The 24653-nt window shown below is 39.3% G+C and overlaps 1 protein-coding gene and 1 non-coding gene across 5 annotated transcripts in view; both read left to right on the top strand.

Moving 5' to 3' along the window:
- The window catches only part of ZFR (zinc finger RNA binding protein), a 51721-nt gene that overhangs the window by 7471 nt on the left and 19597 nt on the right, over positions 1-24653 (top strand). For 3 of the 4 annotated variants that reach the window (XR_012584881.1, XM_074569583.1, XM_074569581.1), the window contains exons 3-9: positions 11629-11911; positions 13582-13726; positions 14477-14695; positions 16005-16252; positions 17249-17440; positions 19600-19900; positions 20613-20806. Coding sequence is in view for 3 of the 4 variants with exons in the window: in XM_074569583.1 (XP_074425684.1) it covers positions 11629-11911; positions 13582-13726; positions 14477-14695; positions 16005-16252; positions 17249-17440; positions 19600-19900; positions 20613-20806 (1582 nt within the window). In the remaining variant the exon portion in view is untranslated. The remainder of the gene's footprint in view (positions 1-11628; positions 11912-13581; positions 13727-14476; positions 14696-16004; positions 16253-17248; positions 17441-19599; positions 19901-20612; positions 20807-24653) is intronic. The other variant, XM_074569582.1, reaches the window with a different exon arrangement.
- Positions 8930-9066, top strand: LOC141736614 (small nucleolar RNA SNORA66). Its single transcript, XR_012585026.1, has one exon. It is a non-coding gene; the product is annotated as a small nucleolar RNA SNORA66 (small nucleolar RNA).

The raw sequence follows: 24653 nt of genomic DNA, 5'->3' as shown, positions 1-24653 counted from the left end.
ACAGGATATTTGAGGCTGGTGCAGAACGGCAAAGGAAGGTGAAGTGCTGTGGATGGATACATTGGCTATTGAGAATTGTTTAGGGGTGGAGTGTTTTTTTTCACATTCGCTAATACTTCTAATAAACTTCACTTTTGTCTTCAGTCCCTGCCCCAGTTACCTCCCCAGCCAGCAACGAGGACCACGCAGCCGCTTGCTCACCCCACATTCTCCCCAGAAGCGTGGGGAGAAGAGGGAGAAAAGGAGAGGAAACTGAAAGAAACAAGTTTGTGTGTTGAGATAAAGACAGTTTGATAGAACAATAACAGAAAAGGAAAATAACAATGATAATAATAATAATAATAATAATGACAGGAGTCACTCTCACCACCCGGTGAATTGGCACTGTCCTGAGCAGTGATGGCGAGTACCCATTCCCCGGGCAACCCCCATTTATGTACGTCTATGGTATGGAATATGACATTGGCCATTCCATCATTCTGTCTAGGCTCCTTCTCAGCTTCTATAGGAAGCTGAAAAAAGTTCTTGAAAAATAGAACCAGCACCTGGCAACAACTAAACCAGTATGCATTACTGACATTCCTTTCATACCAAATCTGAAACACAGCACCACTAGAAAGAAAATTAACTCTGTTTTATCTGAAATCAGGACACCTCTTGTTCAACTAGATACTGTTTTCAAAAGTACTCAGTCTTTCAGAGACGTTAGGGCTGTAATCCACACAGACCTACTAGCCCAAGCTTGAAGTATCACTAAATATAATTCAGACTTGAACTAGTGGATGACAGGAAGAAAAGGACAATACTTAGCAGGACTTATGGCTCATTCTGAAGGGAAACGTACTACTAGTCTTAAAATTATGTTGAGAAAAACATGTGTTCATCTTACAGTATTGCGTTATACACATCCCATGCGAAAATGCATGGGAAATGAAAGTAATCATAGTTTTCTCATAGGATGAATCTACCTATATTATAGTATAAAAACTCCAAATGCTTGCTTTCTGCAAATTTTATGCCCATGCTGTCTTGAGTTGCTTTATATATTAAAGTATATGCATTTTTAGTAAGAGACTTCACTGAATATGATAGAGCTGTGTGGTGCTGATTGTCTTTTGTTCAGCCAATGTTACATCTTAAGTGCTCTCCTAAACATGCTGTTCTAGCTTACTTAATGTATACAAGAAGCCTCCAGTAAGCTACTGCCATTTATAAAAAGATTTTGATGGACCTATTTTCAAATCAGTGAGGTCCCACTCTCAAAGGAGGTATGCCAACATTAGAAAGGCAGTAAGGGGCTCTGGGTTTGTTAACATGGGCTGTATGCCAGCATTGCAGTTGACTAATGATGGGGAGACAGAGGAGGTGGTGGTAATTGAGTAGAAAAGGTGCCTCACTAATCAGAGGAGCCTTTGTCATTTTTAGGAAGGCAATCTGCCAACTAGGTGAAATTTGCAGCAGGCTCATGTCTTTAGGAACCAAGCACTTGGGGAAGCTTTTCTCTTAACGGTATAGTTACGCCCTTTGTATTTGTAACCTCGAAATGGATTGATGGTTGTAGGCCTAACTCTGAAGTGTTAAATTACGTGTAAAATTTTGTCTCCTACTAAAATGCCACAATGGTAGGTTAAAGTGCAGTTGCATTATTGTTACTAGAAAAGCAAAGTACTAGTTGAAGGCAGGAAATACAGAATGTTTTAAGGATTGAATACAATTTTCCATACTAGTGAAGTTCATTTCCTTTTATAGAGAACTTGCATTTTGTAGAGATTTAGCATTTTTTCTGTTTAACATATTCACCCTCACCAAGTTTGCTGATGACACAAAACTAGGAGGAGTGGCTGCTACACAGGAGGGTTGCGCTGACATTGAGAGGGACCTCAGCAGGCTGGAGAAATGGGCTGCCAGCAACCTCATGAAGTTCAACAAGGACAAGTGCAAAGTCCTGCCCCTGGGGAGGAACAACCCCTTGCACCGATATGCGCTGGGGATCATCCAGCTGGGAAGCAGCTTGGCAGAAAGGGACCTGGGGGGTCCTGGTGGACACCCAAGCGGAACAGGAGCCAGCAGTGTGCCCTTGCAGCAGGGAAGGCAAATGGCGTGCTGGGCTGCACCTGACAAAGTATTGCCAGCAGATCCTTCCCCTCTAACTCAGCACTGGTGAGGCCACCCGTGGAGTGCTGTGTCCAGTTCTGGGCTCCCCAGTACGAGAGAGACTGGACATACTGGGGAGAGTCCAATAAAGGCCCACAAGGCCTTTGAAGGGACTGAAGCATCTCTTCTATGAGCAAAGGCTGGGAGAGCTGGGACTGTCTAGCCTGAAGAAGAGAAGGCTGAGGGGGGATCTTCTTAATGTCTGTAAGTACCTGAAGAAAGGATGCAAAGGGGACCGACCCAGGGTTTTTTCAGTGGTGCCCGGTGACAGGACCAGAGACAATGGGCACAAACCGCAACACAGGAGGTTCTCTCTGCACATCAGGGAACACTTTTTTACTGTGACTGAGCACTGGCACAGGTTTCCCAGGGAACTTGTGGAGTCTCCATCCCTGGAGATATTCCAAAGCTGTCTGGACACAGTCCTAGGCAGTGGCTCAAGCTGCTTGAGCAGGGGGGCTGAACCAGATGACCTCCAGAGGTCCCTTCCAACCTCAACTGTTCTCTGATTCTGTGATTTTGACAGGGAAAATGTTTGTAGTTGGTACTTTTTCAGGCAAATGTAGCGTCTCAAGCTCGGTTCTTTTTGTCTTGTATATTATCATTGTGGACATGGATGTTGACTAGACTTGAATAAAATCAATGTTTTGATGATGAAGAAAGCAGTACAGGCAATGGGCTGTCCGTTGTGTGAGTAAAGGAAAGCAGATACGGAGCACATATTGCATCACTGTAGAGACGCTTGCAGTTATATTGCGATGTACGGTGAGGAAAACACTGCGGAATTTAATTGGATTTAAATCAGGTTGTGAGACTGTATGCGAAGATTAACAAAGCAGCAAGGGTGTACTGAAAACACGAGGATGTTAATCTCAGAGGTGAGTTATTGATAGTATATGCTTTAGATATCTAATAGCAATCAGTATTTTTTGTTTGTAATCGTATGGTGCAAGGATGTTTTTAGAAACAAGGAAGAGGAAGGGAAAGTAAAAATTGCTACAAAGCGCCGTCTTTCTCAGGCCTTATGTAGTTAAACCGTAGCATGTGTTACTAGGAGCTGCTGAAATTTAACAATTCAAGACGGGATTGCACATTTGCATGCCTTCAGGCCTCTCCTTGGATTCTTAGTGAATTGCGTTACAAACAATGTTTGTTTCACAAGATTGTAATTATAGGAAATAAAAGTTTTCATTAAAGTTCCAAAAAAACATATTTGGTCTTCATCTGGATTTTATGCCCGTAGTGAGTGACGGGCTGTAGAGAAACAGAAGTGAAGCCGCTTCTAAAGTACAGCTTACTGCAGTGTGATATTTCATTTCACCATTTTGTGCTGTTTATTGTCAAGTGTGTTTAGGAGGAGAAAAGCTCACTTTATTATTATTTTCTAGTTATTATGATATTATTTTTGCTTTGCCCAGGTTCCATTAACACACTTGAAACTTCATCTGACCAGTTATTCAGTAGTGCCTCTTCCCAGGTTAGGATCTGGAGCAGCAGCAGATTCTAGTGCCCCTCTCAGTTTTTTTAGAGTCAGGTCATACTTGTCTCAGTTTTCACAGCCCTGAAAGGAAAACTACAAAACTGTATTTCTTGCTATTCTGCTACTAACAGAATAATCTTTGAAACCTTGAGAAATCTGGCAGTTAGGTCTCTACGAATATGGTCTCCTTCATGCTAAAATTTTCAAATGTTCTTAAAAGTTAGAATTCAAGAAATAAGTCTTAATTAGTGGGGATTTTTTAGTTCAAAACATTTGTATTTTTAAAATTATTTTAAGAGTAGCTCAAATGTTATGCTAAGCTAGCCTGAAAATCACTTCTTTAAATGAAAAAAAAACCCTGCAAGAACTGTATTTTACAGAAAGAAATGCATGCTGGTGTTTTCATACAACTTGGACAAACGTAAGTGTTCAGGCTAGATTTTTCCTGGCTAAGCATCTACATGGAATTATGCATTTTTGTAAAGCCGTACTATAGCTTAATAGATTTTGTGGTGTAGAATCGGGCAGGGAGATCTTCATAATTCTTTGATGCCTCGGTGTTTCCGAGTGGAGACTTTGCAAATGAGAAAGAGATTTTTACACGTCATACTGTTTCAGAATCATAGTACTGAGTATACGCAGCTACGTCAAATGTTGATACGGTGAAAGCAGCTGCGGTGTTGGCCTTATGTCCAGCTTGCAAAGTACCAGGGCAAAAGAGGCACCTGTCTTGGGAAAACACACTTTCACTTAATGAACAGCAATGTGGACAAAGCTAATTTTTGCTGTGTCCTTTGCTCTGGGATGAGTTCTGCAAGATCGTGAGCCAGTGTGTTCCTTCACACCCCAGAAAATCAGACTGACGTGGAGCTGGAGATGAGTGTGGAGAGAGATACATGGTCACAGCTCACTGCAGTCAGTCTTCCTAGTAGGTTTAATACCGTGATGGTATTTCATAATACATGGCACTTGTTCTGATACTAATGCCTCAGAAAGATTAGTATTTCCCATCATTATGTCAGAAGAAGTTAGAATAGGCGTTATTCAAAGATTTAAGTCAAAGATGTTTTACAAAAAATATTTACCTCGTGCACTGTAATACAATAATTGGGAATAGAGAATTAATTGTCTGGATCTTGAGGTTACTTAGGATCTGGAAGATGAGGGCAAGCTAATTATACGCCGAGGCGTAAAACTTCTGAACAGAAGGAAGCGTATTTGGGAGGAGGAAGCAAAGTGCACGGGGAAATAGCGATATGCATGTAGTAGTTTAAAGCAGGTAGGGAGAGACTGGAAACGACCTTGTGTGCTTGACTGAAACATCTACAGAACCTGGAGCAGAACAATTGAGTGCAACATGTAGACTGTAAACTGGCTCTGACTGGGACAGTGAAAATGCAGTGAAACAGCAATTTGAGCTGGAAGATGAGCATCTAAGAATTTGTGTTGTTCTTAGAAAATGGAAATCAAAGTCAGCGTGGTGGGGAAGCACTGTTACCATTATGAGCAGCTAAAGAAGCAGGTGTCGTATGAATAAAACACATTCTGTTGGAATGAAAATTTCTGGTGGAAGAGGTAATATCCTAGCACTACAGCAGGGTAAGAGTACTATTTGAAGCTGCCAAGTCCTTCACCCGTAAGTTCTTAAACCAAAGAATGATGTTTATTTTGATAGTAAATTAAAACACTGTAAGAATTGTAATACGAAGTTACATTGAATTGAATGGTCACAAACTGGGTTTGCCTTAAGTAAATGTTGGTCTAGAGCTCATCTGCTTTTGAAACCGGAGCTTTTATAAACTAAGGAAAAAATTATTGACAGTGCGGGTGCTCAAACACTGGAACAGATTGTCTAGAGCAGTCTTGCAGCGTCCATTCTTGGAGGTGACGGGAACCTGACTGGACAAAGCCCTGAGAAACTTCATGTAACTTCAAAATTAGCTGATTTGAGCACTGGGTTAGAAGAGATGACCTCCAAGTCTTTGGTCGAACCTAAGTTGTTCTGCGATTTGTAAGCTTCACCTAGTTAATAAAGCCAATTGGACTGAGTATTTTTTCATATAAAGAGAGCTGGAATTCACTGAACACAAAGATGCTAATACCGGTATTAGAATTTACTTTGCGGGAGAGAAGAATTGACCTACAAATAAAACTGGCTGTCACCTGGTCAATGCGTTAGCTTCTCTGCCTGCTGTGCTGCAGTACCTGTTTGCATGTCCTTAGCCCACAGAACAGACGGAGTAATTTGGTTCAACTTTTTCCCACTCTCTTAGGAGATTAAGCTAAACTGAATTACTTTGTTGTGGTGAAGAACGTGCCTGTGGTTTGTTACCGTAGCTCAGCTGACATACTGTATTTCATTGTTGCTTTAATAACTTGATCACGTGCCTAGATCTTTTGGACTCTTATTTATTTGGCCTAAGTTGAAATACTTGATGTGGAGCAGTACGGAAAATTGTTACTTAAGGTAGAGATTAGTAAAAGAATAGTGTAGAAGGAGCTGGTGGAGGTGGTTAGTAGAATTAGGAGAGTGATTATTAAATAGGAGTAATTGCAGTGGAGTTCCCTAGGGATTGGTTCTGAGTCTTCCTTCGTATTCATATTAGTATGGCATGTCATGATATTTGATGCAAGGGAAATATTGTCAATGCATGGGTAACTTTACAAGAAGCTGCTTTGAGGAAGCTAGGCTGTTTGGATAAAAAGCACTGTCTGGAGCAGAGTGGGTAGAAATGTAATCTGAACCGATGCATGCAGTTCTTGCCATCTGCAGTCAAGAAAGAAAAATAGGTAATACTAGGATAGGCACACAGATGAGCTGCAAGAAAGATTAGTAGAATAAGGAGTCTGGCAAAATAATCTAGGAGGAGGTAAGTTCATCTCAGCAAATGTGATGAGGCATGTCACGGTTTAGCCTCAGATGGCAACAAAGAACCACATGCTGCTCGCTTGGGCCTTCCCAATATGGGAAGAATCAGAAGAAAAAGGCAAAGCTCTTGGGTTGAGACAATGGCAGTGTAACAGAACAGCAAAGGGAACAAGAAAAAAAAGAACAACAATAACACAGATAGAGGAATATACAAACATGATTATGGAACTGCCACTCACCAACTGGACCCAGCACACCGGCGGCTTCCTGCCCCCTCATCCACTGTTGGTCCCTCTTCACCTTTCCATTCCATTACTGCCAGTGAGTTGGCATATAACGATGGTGCGCTTTGTACAAACTTCCGCCACATAGGCCTTGTGCATTGGACTTCATCAGGGTCTGTGGGTCTGTCTGCATTGTCCAAGTCATAATAAATCATCTCCCACATGGCTAATTCTCTCAAGTACGGGATACCTCTTTCAGTGATAGCCCACTTGCTTGGGTGGCATACATCTTCACTGAAGGGGTACCTCTCCCTCATGCCTGACAGGAGTCTTTTCCAGAGGCTGAAGGCTTGGGTCTTCTTTCCAATTGCCTTGTCAATACCGCCTTCCCTAGACAGGGATCCCAGCTGCCTGGCTTTCCTACCCTCTAATTCCAGGCTACTGGCCCCGTTATCCCAGCACCGGAGCAGCCAGGTGACAATGCTCACCTGAAAGTCAGCTAAAATCTTTTCGCATATCCCGCAGCTCACTTAAGGATAGGGATCGGGTAATTATCTCTGGTCCTGCCTCTTCCTCCTGTTCTCGTGATGGCCCTGGTTTGTCATCATCTCTTACTAAGCGAACTGGTTTCTTCGGGTACTTCTTCTTCTGTATGGGGGCAACTGCCACTGGCACAGGTTGGTTCCCTGGTTCAGACACGGTGTCTGTCGCAGGGATTGGAGTAGCTGCAGTGACTGCCGCAGGGGTTGCAGTACCCGCAGTGCCTGTCGGTCTGGTTTACATGTCTTTCCGCTGAGGGTGCTGCGTAACACTGAGCAGTGCCTGGGAGATACTGGCCAGGGCCCAGCACAGTGCGGTGAGTTGTGCCTCTCTAGCATAGCCACAGCATTTTCCCTTCGGATATTCTACTACTCTATCAGGGTCCTGTAATTGTTCAGGGGTGAAGTCCCAGACCATGGGAGGTGAGAAGTTCTCTAGGTACCTGCCCATGCTCTCCCACATGCCGTGCCACCCCTGACTATCCAGCCTCGGGGCAGAGCTCTGGGCGGTAGTCTTAAATGGTTGTTTAACCCAAAGCAAGGTCTGGAACACATTCAGGAGACATAACACTAGGAACGTGCTGGTTTGAGCATCCCAAAGATATTCAGAATCCTCAAAAGCTGTCGTACCTGGCCTGAATGAGAAAAGGGAGGCAAAAGAGCTGGGGAAGGTGTCCCCCCCAGCTTCCCCCACAGACTGGGTGTAATTATTAATAAGTTCTGAGAGACGGTGCCCAATGTATGGACAGGACAGCAATACCACATAAATGCCCCAAAGTAACTCTCTAACAAGTGATGTTATCATCTCATAAGCCGATATTGCACAGGACAGTAGAATGATAATCCTCATCCTTCTCCCAGAAGTAACAAAAATCATTGCAGGGAGTACATAAGCCATATAGGAATTTACATAACACAGCCCTGAGAACAAACCAAGCAACGTGGTGACCAGCGGCTATTTACTTAACAAAATAAACACATACAACAAATTTGCTTGTTCAAGCTCTGGTTGGATTCTATCATTATCTGAACCCTTTGAGCCCCACGTTGGGTGCCAAAAAGGACTGTTGTGGTTCAGCCTCAGACGGCAACAGAGAACCACGTGCCACTCGCTCGGACCTTCCCAGTATGGGAAGAATCAGAAGAAAAAGGCAAAACTCTTGGGTTGAGACAAAGGCAGTGTAACAGAACAGCAAAGGGAACAAGAAAAAAACCAACAACAATAACACGGACAGAGAAACACAATTAAGGAGGAACCGCCACTCACTGATGGACCCGGGATGCCCCAGCCCGCTCCAAGCCGTGGCTTCCTGCCCCCGCCCCTGGCAGCTGAGGGTGGGTATGGCTCACATGGCATGGAATACCTGTGTCCTGGGGAGAATTAACTCTGTCCCCGCCAGAACCAGGACAAGGCACTAATCGCCAAACAAGGATAAAAACTCTTGTAAGTTAAATGAAGAAGTTGGCACAAAAATCACTTTATGTAAATTAATTACATGAAAGTGTCCGGTCATATTAATGTTAAAAGATTTTCAGTAAGAGCACAGGGAAAAAAAGGAATGTCAAATTTAGAAAAGATGTCACCATGAATTTCTGTAACATAATGTAACATAACTTTTAAAAAGGAAGAAGCAGTCAATTCTAGGATATTTTGCTTTCAGTCTTGCAAACTCGATCACTAGCTCTGCATGATGTTGCAGAAGCAAGGGGAACAGGTTTGCTAAAGTAAACATGGTCATAGAACTGTATTAGCCTTAGAAATCGAATGATTTGGGCTGTTAATTCTATACCATGATAAGGAATTTTGATACAAAAATAGCACAGAAGAAATTAAACTGTCTGTACCAGAATCTTGTTAATAGTCCTGCTGATAAGGATCATAATCTCTTCACAATATTAAATACTGAAAGCTGTCAGGTAGCTTTAATTATGTATATTCTGAGAACAAAAGCATTTCATTTGATAAACTAACTGGTACTGCTACTTCATAGTGTATTGTGAGCACTGTATCCTGTTTTGTAATTGTAATATAAGCACAGTTTCATGAAACTTGGAAAAGCCAAGTTAATGCTTCCTGGACAGGTCCCTTTTTTTTCTCCACTTCCCATTTTTTTCTGTTTCTCTGCATATAACTTACGTGGGTTAAGGCACTCCGCAGACTTTTTTCGTAAGCTCCAATGTTCCTAACATTTTCACCGTGTTAGGAAACAAGGCCAGAAAAAAAAATCTCATTGTTGTCTGCTAGATTAATAAGTTAAATCAGTGCACTGAATAGCTTGAAGTGGATGGAATAGGATGGCATAGCCAGGTTCAGTTTACGAGAGGAGGCAAGAATAAGAGTGGGGATAGGGTGGTGCAAGACTTTCCTTCACGTCATTGGATTGTTGATATGTTCAGCTGCAGTGTGCTGTTTTCTCAATTTAATGTGTTTTTGGGAGATATATATGATAATGATAATTACCTCATAATTTGTGAATATTTTACACTTCTGTACTGTTAGTTACATAGATAATGGAGCCTAATTTTGTAGACTGTCATTCACTTTTACCATCCTAAAATAGTCTTTCTGAATTTTCTGATGGAGTCCAATTTCTCACCTTAAACTGACAAAACAGAGAATCTTTCTATGGAAGTCAAGTAGGAGGAATTGTTTCAAGCAGTTGTGGGAGCTACACCAAAGTGTTTTAGGTCTTTTCCTTCTACTGTTATGCTAAGAAATTTAAAATAAAATGAAGCGTAATTGTGAGTGCAGCTCACAACTGAATTTAATTTGGATGGAATGCAAGTGGTCTTTTACGCAATCAGGGGCCTATGAAGGGAAGAAGGTGGAGTCCAGGCATGGAAGTCCAATAGTAATAATTTCTTTGTTTCTGCTGCAAGAATGTTTTGGGTTTTTCGTATATTGAAGTGAATGGGTTCTGCTGTAATTAAAATGACAAAATCATTTTTTTTCTAAAAACAAATCAATAAAATTTACTAAAGACAAGGGAGTTATGGAAATGTCTTTTGCAAAATAATAGTAGGTATAGTTAAAAGGTGCTTTGTTTCTGGCAGTTATGTCAGAAAGAATATTGCAGACTTCAGGAAAATATACTGTAACTTGTTCATTTTTGTTTTGAACATAACCATACTGCAATTCCATTGTGACACTGAGTATGTTTGCATCGAGTGAGATTTCATTTTTCTATTTTTTTCTGAAAAACAGGGGGTACTACTTCCTTGATAGGCATGGGGTTGGTTTTGAATTATCTTTTAGTAATGCTATGGAGATATGAAACCCTGTAGAGATTCTTAAGTATTACCGAACAACAGTGCAGGAACTGTACTAAAAAATTCAGAATAATCACTCAATCCTCACTTCTTATCATTGTTCCAGATAGTGATATTTTGCCCAGTTCTCTTTATTTGTTTAAAAATAAAAATAAATATTCTAAGCTTCTAATCATAATGCGCAGTTACACATCAATATAGGACAACATAATCCGCAGTTACACATTAGTATCGGCAGTAATATTAGTTTCTGTTCAAATAATTAAACCTTTGAAGACATCATTTTTTATTTCCGCTGTTCATATTTACTCACTCTTAGTAAATAGGACATACTAATGTCCTACCTGCAAATTTTAGAGACGCAGATTAGTCTCAGCACATGCCTGGAAGATGGCCAGAGCTCTGGTAGCAGTCTTCTTACTCGATCTTCTCTCTGTTCTTTTGATGCTTCATCTTGTGAGGCAGTGGACTTCCATACGAGTGAGTGGGGCCAGCTTTTATAATTCTAAACTTTTGTGGGAGAACTTCCCTATCAGAGGTGTGTCTTTAAAGTGTCCCTGCATTAAGTGTAAAAGTTCTGAGCTAATTTTCATGGGAGTCTTTAAAATCTCATCACTTTTAATGTGGCTTATTGAAAAACGTCATGCAAGTGGAGGTCAGTAATGAGCTTTCAGAGGGCTAGTATTTTTCTTAATTTGGCAGGTATTTCAGTTTTATTGAAGAACTACTAAAGCACTTAAAAACTTGTTAGTCATGAAAAGATAACAGTTTAAGACTTCCGTATTATTTTGAATGAAAGACTTGTGTTCCACTGCTTGGGAGAGAAAAGACCCAACACAAACGCCCCCCTTGCTAAGAAAGTAGTCAGCTGTATGATATGTGTACATCCACAGAAATTTCAAAATGACACAGCCTTTAAAATGGGGGTGGAAGAGAGGTAATAAAAGCCATTAAAGTGTATGCATAGATAGATAGCTGCTTCGGGTCTGTTTGTAGAACAGACAAGTATTAACCAGATCTGGGATTTTGAAACGTGTAGGCATTAGCTTAGCATGTTGGATTAATCGCTCACTGTCTTTTTTTCTAATACAGCCAGCAGCCAGCTTCGGGTGTAGCCTATTCCCATCCAACTACAGTTGCTAGCTACACTGTCCACCAGGCACCAGTGGCTGCTCACACTGTTACTGCAGCCTACGCTCCCGCAGCAGCCACGGTTGCGGTGGCCAGGCCCGCTCCCGTGGCCGTGGCAGCTGCCGCCACAGCCGCTGCCTACGGAGGCTATCCTACAGCGCACACAGCTACGGATTATGGTTATACCCAGAGGCAACAAGAAGCTCCGCCACCACCACCTCCTGTCACTACACAGAATTACCAGGTGGGTTCAAAAAAAAAAAAATTAACTTGTGTTGTATGATTTTTAAATGGTGCTTTAAAAGGAGGAGGCCTGTTTGGATAAAAGAATGTGATGATACTTATATTTTTTTTCTTCTGTGAATCACAGTTTCAGTACAACACAAATTACTTAGTAGCGAAAACTGATAAGATGTGAAGTGATTGCAGTCTCATATGGCCCTTATAGAAGCTTATTAGCGCTAGCAGTGCAGAAGCTAAGATTTAGACATTCATACAATAAGCAATGAACAGATGTTTGCCTCCAAGTGATTTTGTGAAACTGCTGCTGAAAAGAGTAGTACTGTCTTGTCTCAGCTAGCTGAAATGTCCGAGTGGCATGCAGTAAGCTGGGTCATGGAAATGATGTAGCTGAAAAAACTGTTCCAATGAAAATTTTCAGTGGAGGTAGAAGTGGTTCGCTTGTCAGATTCCTGGTTGCTACAGGAGTTCTAGTACCAAACATATGAGGATGGAAGATCACCCTAGGAGAGGAACTACCCTTTCGGTAGTTTTTGAGTATTCTTTGTGAGATCACTGCCAAATGTTACGTGACTACAGGCTTCAACAAAAGGGGACTCTTTGTCTGTTTTCTTGGATATTGAAATAGTATGTCTTTTAATAATTTCTTATCTTTTATTCCTAAACTTATCAAGGTGTTACCTAGATTCTGATTTGTATTTTGGATTATACTGTTGCTGTGTGTTCTTGATTCTTTTGTACAGCTTTGATAATTTGTTAAATATGGTAATGAATCATAACGTAGGAGGCTTTCCAGTAGCATGTGTACTCCTAATTTACGAGATCAGTTATTAGATGCATCCACATAAAAAAAAGAATCCCCTAAATTAAATAAAAACAATTCCAGTTTACAGAGGTTAGCTGGAAAAGAGATTTTATTCTTATATTTCTTGGAAATAAAAAAAAAATTGTACATTTCAGCAATAGTAGTTCATGCCTTGCTACACCTCAGTTTACGCTTTACCGTAAATATAATAAGGATGAGAGAATATATGTACCCCTTCTATGCTTACTAGCTATCCTCTGAGTTCTAGAGGTGTCAAATGGACTACTTGCCATGCCATTATAGACTAGATATGGTTCCCTAATGGACCGGTTAATACACGAAAAAGTAGAAAGCTTTAAAGGTATCACTTTCATACTCTAAAAAATATAACCAAGATAAGTATTGCTAATGATGGGATTTTTAAAGCCAATGTAGTGTCATGTTTGTAAACTTGTGAGTTTATTGTGGTTTGTAGAAATTAACTTTTCGTGAAGATCTGTGGTGGTTTTTTGCTTCATATTTAACAGAGATGTAATCTGATACAGTCATTGTGAGAGACTAGTGAGAGTACTGCTTTTCATTAACAAAAATAGTTTGGTAGGGATAGTGATTTAATAGCTGGAGGTTAATTCCTGTATTAAGTCTGCAAAGGACAGTCAGGGTTGTTTTCAGGCCTGAAGTATCTGTAAACATGAATTTAATTTCTTTAATGCATTTATTCGTATATACTGTATCTGTGAACGATTTTAAATCTACTTTAGTAGACCAGAAGAAAATATGTTGTTTCTTTGACTCTGCTAATTACTTTTATTACTCCAGATATATACTTAAAGGAGAAATTTGCTGGTTTTTCTATTCTGAATTTTTAGGATTCCTATTCTTATGTTCGATCTACCGCCCCAGCTGTAGCTTATGACAGCAAACAATACTATCAACAGCCAACAGCGACTGCCGCGGCTGTGGCGGCTGCTGCCCAGCCTCAGCCTTCAGTAGCTGAATCGTACTACCAGACAGGTGGGTGGCATGATTCAAACTGCTGTCATTATGCACAGTCTGTGTGCTACTTTAACACCTTAAAAATAGTTTTTGAATATTTCATGTTATCCAAATATCTTTTTTTTTTTTTTTAAGTTTTGTCATGTAATCTCAGTCAATGTGTGCAAAAATTTGCTGCTCCTAGAACTTGAACATTGTCGTGACTTTGCCATAAGTAGCTATCTCTCAGGTTTGGATTGTTATTACATACACTTAGAACTTACTTCTAGGCAAACTTCTTGTTGGTTTGTCCAGAAACCTTGTTGAAGTAGGTTCAAATAGTGAATGGTGGGTTTAAATGATATCTTGCTTAGAGAGGCTCTTTTTTAAAATTGTTTAGTTACTTAATGTATGTAGTTCTTTAATTATTGGTATCATGATTGCTGCAAAGCATGGCATATATCTTATTTACTTTTTTTTACTTTAATTAGAAATAATAGTAAAGTGTAGGTATACTTTGGTTTAGTGTACTCTAGTAAAATCATTGAATGAGAAGGTTGTTTAAAAACATGGCAGAACACTTAAAAATAAATAAATAAAACTGAGGCTTACTGGTGTGAGCTATGACATGATTAACCAGTTTTGTGATAGATGCATGGTACACAATGCATAACCATGACTGTAACGATGCTGATTCCCTAGTGTATTGTTAAGTATCACTTAATATGGCTTGCATTTTCAGCTAAAACATATCAATGTTTGTACACTTTTATTTTCTGTCCTAATTAGCTCCAAAAGCAGGATATAGCCAAGGGGCAACTCAGTATACCCAAGCCCAGCAAACACGACAAGTGACAGCTATAAAACCTGCAACCCCAAGTCCAGCAACAACTACATTTTCTATATATCCGGTATCCTCTACTGTGCAACCAGTAGCAGCTGCAGCTACTGTTGTTCCATCCTATACTCAAAGCGCAACATACAGTACAACAGCGGTTACTTACTCTGGTAAGAATTTTGCATGTTAAGTTTTTGGGATCTTTGCAGTTGTTACAAGAGAGGCTTTAAATACTCAGAATTTTAGCATCTCCTGTTCAATTACGTCATAATCTACTGAGAAGTATCGACCAGTTATATCATTGTAATGGCAAAATATTTTGCTGTATCTTTAAAAGAGGTTTGCTGTTTGTATGTGCCTGTTTTGTTACAAGTGAGAATATAAGAAGTGTTGGCATCGCTACGTGCATGGTGTTTTGTGACTTACTGTAAGGTTTGGAGAGAAAAGACAGGGGATAGAAAAAAATGAGGGAACACATCCACACAAGTATTATCTACATCCACACAAATATTACCCAGGGAAATTGGAAGAGAGCATGCTGCTATCAAACAGTAGTTACAGAGACAGGGAGGAGCAGTCCAATATAAGTCTTGGAAGTTTGTGTTGTCTTGACCCAAAATGGGAGGAGAATGGAAGCTGAAAAAAAGACTTTCCTTCAAACGTTATAATTCCAAAAAGTAGTTAAAGATTAAAAGATATTAACTTTATGGCCAGATGGTAATCAACTGGCATATTATAGCTACCTTAAACTTTTTGTTTTGTTTTGTTTTCTGTTTTAAAAGGGATTTTAAGACTTCCTTGAGATAGAGCCTGATCAGAGGATTAGAATAGTTGAATGAGTAGATGTAGAAAGTTTATGGGAAAACTGGCTCAAAGGTATGAAGGCCCAGTTTCCTTGATTTATTCAGCTTTGATACTAGAAATCAAGGACTGCATAGCCAGATTTTAGTGGGCAAGTAGCTTCTCTGCACTAAAACAACGTAACTCAGGGAAATAGAATGTAGTAGCACTGGCCATTCTGTCTTTTATCTTCATTTTTTTCCCCCCATCCTCTACATAATGTCTGCCCTCCTTGCCAGTTTGAAACTTCAGCAGCAAATCTGTTTCTGGAAGACTGCTTACTTCAAGTGGCCTTTGTTAAATCCTTTCTTAAAATTCTTGTTACATCATACTCGGTTTTACCAGATGTACCAGGAAATTTCACATATTCTTTAGGGATGCTTTGATATATCTAGCATAACTGTGTGTCTGCAAAGATATGTCTAAAATGAAATATATTGCTGACATAATTGGTAGCTGTGTATTTGTAGACTGTGTAACATCAAGAAAAATTCAGACTGCCTAGCAAGATCTGAATAAATTGTTTATATCCTGCCCTCCCCCCCCAACTCTATTATGCAACATGTTTTGAATTAGTGTATTATGTAATTGATACATGATGTACAGTGATGTAACATTTATTTTATTTTGATCTTTGAGGTACCTCTTATTCTGGCTATGAAGCCGCAGTGTATTCAGCTGCATCGTCCTATTACCAGCAGCAGCAGCAGCAACAGAAACAGGCGGCAGCAGCAGCTGCTGCTGCTGCTGCAACCGCTGCTTGGACAGGGACCACCTTTACTAAAAAGGCACCATTCCAAAATAAGCAACTGAAACCAAAACAACCTCCTAAACCACCCCAGATCCACTACTGTGATGTTTGTAAGATCAGCTGTGCTGGACCACAGGTACCTGTATTATGTAATATTCTGCTATACACTTTAGTCATATTTTCTTCAGCTAAAAAACTGACCCCTTTAAGAATATTTGTTAATTTTTAAAGACCATGTTCTATACTTCTACTAAAGGAATAATTAAATGAAAATGTGCGCTATATAGAAAGAGTTCCTATGAGAAGACCAAAAGATGCATCCCCTGAGCTTGTACAGAGAAGCTTCAGCTGTGCTTTGGACTTCAGAAAGATTCTGAGCTTTGAAATTGATAGGCTTTTTTACTGTAGCGAACTTCTTAGAAAATACTTTTTTTCAAAACTATTCTGTAAATTTTGGGAATCGTAAGCCTGAAAGTGTATTCTTCATTGTATTCCAGCACCCCCCTTCAGTTTCACAGTGGGTACAAGTGCGTAGAAAGTAGATACCGATTTATGCAGTGTTTATGTGTGCGTCTGGCTAAACAGTTCTTACTCTTTAGGTAAACTTGTCATTATTTCTCACCCTCTCTGCTCTAGATTGCCAGTGTTGGTATAGAAACAAATATCAACTTCTGCATTTCATTTTCAGCACTTTATCTATGCACTACCTTCTTGTGGATTGTTTTTTTAATTCTCTGGATGCAGTTGATCACTGTGGTCTCGTAGTTTGAGGAAAATTCAAAACCAAGAATAATCTAATGCAATGCAGGAAACTGCAGTTTTCTGATCATATTGAGTTTTCAGTGGTATTGTACTGTTGACCAGTACTTGACTGAGGAAGCGAGAAGTTAGAGAAAAGCCCGTATTGTATTACCTAAAAGTGGAATCCTGGTGGTGGAGAAGAAAATTGCTTGGTCTTAGAAGTGGCCTGCTAGTGCCTTAGAGATGTCACATGGAAGAAATGTTCAGTGTAGGAAGTATTTAATATACAAAGCATGTGTTTTATGCTATGTTCTGATTACATGTATTCACATGAATGATGAACGAGCAGTACAAGGACAGCTTATTGTGTGTGTATTGTTTATTTAAACAGACTTATAAAGAACACTTAGAAGGCCAGAAACACAAAAAGAAAGAAGCAGCATTAAAAGCTTCCCAGAACACCAATAACAGCAGCACTTCTGCTCGTGGAACTCAGAATCAGTTGCGCTGTGAGCTTTGTGATGTGTCTTGTACAGGGGCAGATGCTTATGCTGCCCATATCCGTGGAGCCAAGCATCAGAAGGTAAGACTTTTCTCTTGTTTTTATTGTACAAGTCAGTTGTATATTTCTTCCCCATCTTTTTTTCTCACCTGAGAGAAGGGGAGATACACAGAAACAATATAATTTGAATTATTTTGTTTAAAGATGTTTAGTTCAGCTCTTTGTTTCAAACTTTAAGATCACTATTAGAAGGGCCTTATTGGGAGAAATGAGGAAAAATATTGCCACAGAGTCAGTGAGAAGAGGATGTATTGGGTAAAGTATGTAAATCATAGGAAGAAGGCATAGAGTAAGATTGGAACATGTGGTAGCATGCTTGTACCCCCTCATTCTTTTCAAGACTTTTCTCAACGTTCGTCTTGTCTGTCTGGTGCTGTGAAGCTTAAAGTGCACTTTGAAACACTGTAAGCACTGAGTCAGTGCCAAGGGACGGGACTATTTTGCATCATTCCTTGGTATTTCTTCCAAAGAAAATTGGCATATGGGAGCAAGGAACAGTATCCTGTAGTAGACTTTATAATGAGTATGTTTGGAAGACTTTTGGTAAGCACGTTTTCCCTGCTGTTTGGGTGCAGTTAGGTAGGCATTCTGGAATAAAGACTGTGGGCTGCACTGTGGACCCCTGTGACCTGTGTTTTAAATATGGCTATACAATAGTAAGTGCAATGGCAGTGTAGAATGTTTAGATATTACAGATTTTCCTCATAATTCTGGGTAGATTAATGTCAGTAACAAATACAGTCTTAATAGTCAGCTTTTACACTTCTTTTAATCTCGAACACTGTACAAAGTGGCGTCAGTAACACATCGTTACTATTAAAATAAATAAGTCTCATAGCAGATTTAAAACAATTTTCCCAACATAATTTTTTGTTAGTACAAGAGCAAAAATCATAATTTAGATAGACTTGCCGAATGTTCTTTCTTTCATTAATAAGTTGAGCCATTAAATTCTTGGGTTGTGCCCAATAACTCCATAGATATATGGAGTGTAGTATATATTATCCTTATATATTTAGGTGTAGCTTTCTTTTCCTCATGCATAGTCGCTAACCACTGCTAATTTGGTTGTCATCCAGTGTAAAAATGAAATCTCAAAGGACTCTATTTATTGCTGTAGTACACTGAAGAATCTTTTACATTCTACTAGAAAAACTAATTTTGAAGAGGTGCTTGACCTTGAATTTATAGTATTATGTGACAGTAATATGTCTGTATTCTGATGGGGAATGTACTTTAAAAAAAAAATCAGGAACGAAAAACCTAAGAAGCGTATGTGTAGAGTTGTGTGCCTATCATGATTGTGTACATGTGTTTGCATTGAAGGCATGTCTCACAGATTAGTTTTTTTTTTTTTTACTCCTACTTTCAAACCCAGTCTTTAGTTTTGATTTTGCATGTTTTGTTCTTACGGACTAAATGCATTGCCATTTCAGGTGATGGTCAGCTGTCACCAAAAAGAAGTACAATCTCAAGCATGTTCTGGAAAGGCCTCTGCTCATTACTTTTAAAAATAAGCATGTACCTCTTTACTTTCTATCAGATACTAAAGAGCTCTGAAATCTGCTTCTCACATCCTCCTTAACTGTCTCTGCAGATGTGCTATTTTTTAAAACGAAAAAGAAAGAAAACCTATGTCTAGGGAATCTGTTCAGTTCTGCTAGGTAACCTGGAAAGTCTTTTAATATGAATACTCTTAAAATGCAGTGATCAAAAGAGACAGTATTGTTGAATCTGAACTAAATAACTCCTATTTACAAATATTATTTGGAAGCAAAATAGTTCAATGTACTACACTATTTGGAGAGAGAGTGAAAAGGAACCAGCCAATGAAAACAGTCACATTGAAACAGTTTGAGCAAAATGTGTTCTTCAGTTGTACTGGCTTGGGAGTTTACTGGCTTTCAATTCTCACCCACACAGCTTTTGGAGTAAATGTCTGAATTTGGAATGGACATAAGCAATGTGAAATAACTATTAACTGTTTCCGTGCTACAGATGACAAGAGCTTTTACATGTCCATCTTTTTTTTTTTTTCTGTCAAGGTAACTTTGCGTAAAGAAGCATTAGCTAACTTTTTAGTTATATTGATTTTTTTAGTTACAATGATGTTTGCATTACGTGATTTTGTATAGTTATCCCAGGGAGATCATGCTATGAATTTCTCTTTATTGTTATAGGTAGTAAAGTTGCACACAAAACTTGGCAAACCCATTCCTTCAACTGAACCAAATGTGGTTACCCAAGCTACGTCCTCAACATCCACATCTGCTTCCAAACCAACTGCCTCGGCTTCAAATATAGCAACTAGCAGCAGTACTGTGAACTCCTCTGTTGCATCCTCTGCAGTGAAAATTCTTACTCCCACGGCAAACACACCACTTAACACTGCGTCCAACAACAAAACATCAGCAACCGCTGCTAATATAGCTGTAAAGAAAATATCTACACCGAAAATAAACTTTGTTGGCAAGTACAGAAGTCAGTCTTTATTTTGGAACCTAACCTATTCTATATTTTTTTAAGACTTAGTGCAGCAAATACAAGTGTATTTAGTTAATTATATGCATGAGTAACTCTGTTGCATCTAAAAGAATTACCGATAGGTGAAAACAAGAATGTATATAGAAGTTTTGCTTCGAAATTTACAGTGTTTTCTGCCCAGTTGTCTCCACCTGGCCTCTCTTGGCAGCTTCTCCCACCTTCATAAGAAGCATCCCCTGTTGGTTTCTTATGTAGTAGCTGCGGGAGTATTGCAGTTTATACTGTAGTTGGTCCTAATTTCAGTTTACAGCCTGGGCTATTAAGGCAACCTGCAGTAGATTGGCAGTTAATAACTGGGCAAACTTAATTATAAACTTTATTATTAAAAATAAATTTGCTGAGTTGTTCCAATTCAGTCCTATCTCTTTTGAAAAAACTTGAAAATTAGTAATGAATATTGCAATTATATAAAGCAAAAGAATTTCTTGCTAAAATAAAAAACTAAGTCTTCAAATAATTTGAATGTTGTCAAACTTATTTTTAAAAATCTTTAATTGTATTTAAAATATGTTTAAGTTTTAGCTAATTTTAAAAGACAATGCTTTGGACAGAACACTGATATTTGCAAATAAAGTCTTCAGTTTGCACATCATGTGTAATCACATTCTCGTTTTATGAAAGTTAACAATTTAACTTTTTTGATTTATAGGCGGCAATAAGCTTCAGACAACAGGAAGTAAACTGGAAGAAATGAAATCAGCTGAAAGTGTTAAAACAACCCCTGCTGCTACAGTACAAACACAGGAAGTAAAACCAGACACAGCAGCTGAACCAGTGACTCCCACAACTCTTGCTGCCTTGCAGAGTGATGTCCAGCCAGTGGGCCATGACTATGTGGAGGAGGTATTGATATGAAAATTTGTATTATTTTTTAACTATTTTAGTGAAGAGTTGCTCAACATGGAACAGAATCAGAGAATGGTTGAGGTTGGAAGGGACATCTGGAGATCATCTGGTTCAGCCCCCCTGCTCAAGCAGCTTGAGCCACTGCCTAGGACTGTGTCCAGACAGCTTTGGAATATCTCCAGGGATGGAGACTCCACATTTCAGATTACATTTCTACCCACTCTGCTCCAGACAGTGCTTTTTATCCAAACAGCCTAGCTTCCTCAAAGCAGCTTCTTGTAAAGTTACCCATGCATTGACAATATTTCCCTTGCATCAAATATCATGACATGCCATACTAATATAAATACGAAGGAAGACTCAGAACCAATCCCTAGGGAACTCCACTGCAATTACTCCTATTTAATAATCACTCTCCTAATTCTACTAACCACCTCCACCAGCTCCTTCTACACTATTCTTTTACTAATCTCTACCTTAAGTAACAATTTTCCGTACTGCTCCACATCAAGTATTTCAACTTAGGCCCAATAAATAAGAGTCCAAAAGATCTAGGCACGTGATCAAGTTATTAAAGCAACAATGAAATACAGTATGTCAGCTGAGCTACGGTAACAAACCACAGGCACGTTCTTCACCACAACAAAGTAATTCAGTTTAGCTTAATCTCCTAAGAGAGTGGGAAAAAGTTGAACCAAATTACTCCGTCTGTTCTGTGGGCTAAGGACATGCAAACAGGTACTGCAGCACAGCAGGCAGAGAAGCTAACGCATTGACCAGGTGACAGCCAGTTTTATTTGTAGGTCAATTCTTCTCTCCCGCAAAGTAAATTCTAATACCGGTATTAGCATCTTTGTGTTCAGTGAATTCCAGCTCTCTTTATATGAAAAAATACTCAGTCCAATTGGCTTTATTAACTAGGTGAAGCTTACAAATCGCAGAACAACTTAGGTTCGACCAAAGACTTGGAGGTCATCTCTTCTAACCCAGTGCTCAAATCAGCTAATTTTGAAGTTACATGAAGTTTCTCAGGGCTTTGTCCAGTCAGGTTCCCGTCACCTCCAAGAATGGACGCTGCAAGACTGCTCTAGACAATCTGTTCCAGTGTTTGAGCACCCGCACTGTCAATAATTTTTTCCTTAGTTTATAAAAGCTCCGGTTTCAAAAGCAGATGAGCTCTAGACCAACATTTACTTAAGGCAAACCCAGTTTGTGACCATTCAATTCAATGTAACTTCGTATTACAATTCTTACAGTGTTTTAATTTACTGTCAAAATAAACATCATTCTTTGGTTTAAGAACTTACGGGTGAAGGACTTGGCAGCTTCAAATAGTACTCTTACCCTGCTGTAGTGCTAGGATATTACCTCTTCCACCAGAAATTTTCATTCCAACAGAATGTGTTTTATTCATACGACACCTGCTTCTTTAGCTGCTCATAATGGTAACAGTGCTTCCCCACCACGCTGACTTTGATTTCCATTTTCTAAGAACAACACAAATTCTTAGATGCTCATCTTCCAGCTCAAATTGCTGTTTCACTGCATTTTCACTGTCCCAGTCAGAGCCAGTTTACAGTCTACATGTTGCACTCAATTGTTCTGCTCCAGGTTCTGTAGATGTTTCAGTCAAGCACACAAGGTCGTTTCCAGTCTCTCCCTACCTGCTTTAAACTACTACATGCATATCGCTATTTCCCCGTGCACTTTGCTTCCTCCTCCCAAATACGCTTCCTTCTGTTCAGAAGTTTTACGCCTCGGCATATAATTAGCTTGCCCTCATCTTCCAGATCCTAAGTAACCTCAAGATCCAGACAATTAATTCTCTATTCCCAATTATTGTATTACAGTGCACGAGGTAAATATTTTTTGTAAAACATCTTTGACTTAAATCTTTGAATAACGCCTATTCTAACTTCTTCTGACATAATGATGGGAAATACTAATCTTTCTGAGGCATTAGTATCAGAACAAGTGCCATGTATTATGAAATACCATCACGGTATTAAACCTACTAGGAAGACTGACTGCAGTGAGCTGTGACCATGTATCTCTCTCCACACTCATCTCCAGCTCCACGTCAGTCTGATTTTCTGGGGTGTGAAGGAACACACTGGCTCACGATCTTGCAGAACTCATCCCAGAGCAAAGGACACAGCAAAAATTAGCTTTGTCCACATTGCTGTTCATTAAGTGAAAGTGTGTTTTCCCAAGACAGGTGCCTCTTTTGCCCTGGTACTTTGCAAGCTGGACATAAGGCCAACACCGCAGCTGCTTTCACCGTATCAACATTTGACGTAGCTGCGTATACTCAGTACTATGATTCTGAAACAGTATGACGTGTAAAAATCTCTTTCTCATTTGCAAAGTCTCCACTCGGAAACACCGAGGCATCAAAGAATTATGAAGATCTCCCTGCCCGATTCTACACCACAAAATCTATTAAGCTATAGTACGGCTTTACAAAAATGCATAATTCCATGTAGATGCTTAGCCAGGAAAAATCTAGCCTGAACACTTACGTTTGTCCAAGTTGTATGAAAACACCAGCATGCATTTCTTTCTGTAAAATACAGTTCTTGCAGGGTTTTTTTTTCATTTAAAGAAGTGATTTTCAGGCTAGCTTAGCATAACATTTGAGCTACTCTTAAAATAATTTTAAAAATACAAATGTTTTGAACTAAAAAATCCCCACTAATTAAGACTTATTTCTTGAATTCTAACTTTTAAGAACATTTGAAAATTTTAGCATGAAGGAGACCATATTCGTAGAGACCTAACTGCCAGATTTCTCAAGGTTTCAAAGATTATTCTGTTAGTAGCAGAATAGCAAGAAATACAGTTTTGTAGTTTTCCTTTCAGGGCTGTGAAAACTGAGACAAGTATGACCTGACTCTAAAAAAACTGAGAGGGGCACTAGAATCTGCTGCTGCTCCAGATCCTAACCTGGGAAGAGGCACTACTGAATAACTGGTCAGATGAAGTTTCAAGTGTGTTAATGGAACCTGGGCAAAGCAAAAATAATATCATAATAACTAGAAAATAATAATAAAGTGAGCTTTTCTCCTCCTAAACACACTTGACAATAAACAGCACAAAATGGTGAAATGAAATATCACACTGCAGTAAGCTGTACTTTAGAAGCGGCTTCACTTCTGTTTCTCTACAGCCCGTCACTCACTACGGGCATAAAATCCAGATGAAGACCAAATATGTTTTTTTGGAACTTTAATGAAAACTTTTATTTCCTATAATTACAATCTTGTGAAACAAACATTGTTTGTAACGCAATTCACTAAGAATCCAAGGAGAGGCCTGAAGGCATGCAAATGTGCAATCCCGTCTTGAATTGTTAAATTTCAGCAGCTCCTAGTAACACATGCTACGGTTTAACTACATAAGGCCTGAGAAAGACGGCGCTTTGTAGCAATTTTTACTTTCCCTTCCTCTTCCTTGTTTCTAAAAACATCCTTGCACCATACGATTACAAACAAAAAATACTGATTGCTATTAGATATCTAAAGCATATACTATCAATAACTCACCTCTGAGATTAACATCCTCGTGTTTTCAGTACACCCTTGCTGCTTTGTTAATCTTCGCATACAGTCTCACAACCTGATTTAAATCCAATTAAATTCCGCAGTGTTTTCCTCACCGTACATCGCAATATAACTGCAAGCGTCTCTACAGTGATGCAATATGTGCTCCGTATCTGCTTTCCTTTACTCACACAACGGACAGCCCATTGCCTGTACTGCTTTCTTCATCATCAAAACATTGATTTTATTCAAGTCTAGTCAACATCCATGTCCACAATGATAATATACAAGACAAAAAGAAC

The sequence above is a fragment of the Larus michahellis genome, chromosome Z (genome assembly GCF_964199755.1).
Source record: "Larus michahellis chromosome Z, bLarMic1.1, whole genome shotgun sequence".
NCBI classification, from domain to species: Eukaryota; Metazoa; Chordata; class Aves; order Charadriiformes; family Laridae; genus Larus; species Larus michahellis.
This window is presented reverse-complemented; position numbering and strand designations above follow the sequence as displayed.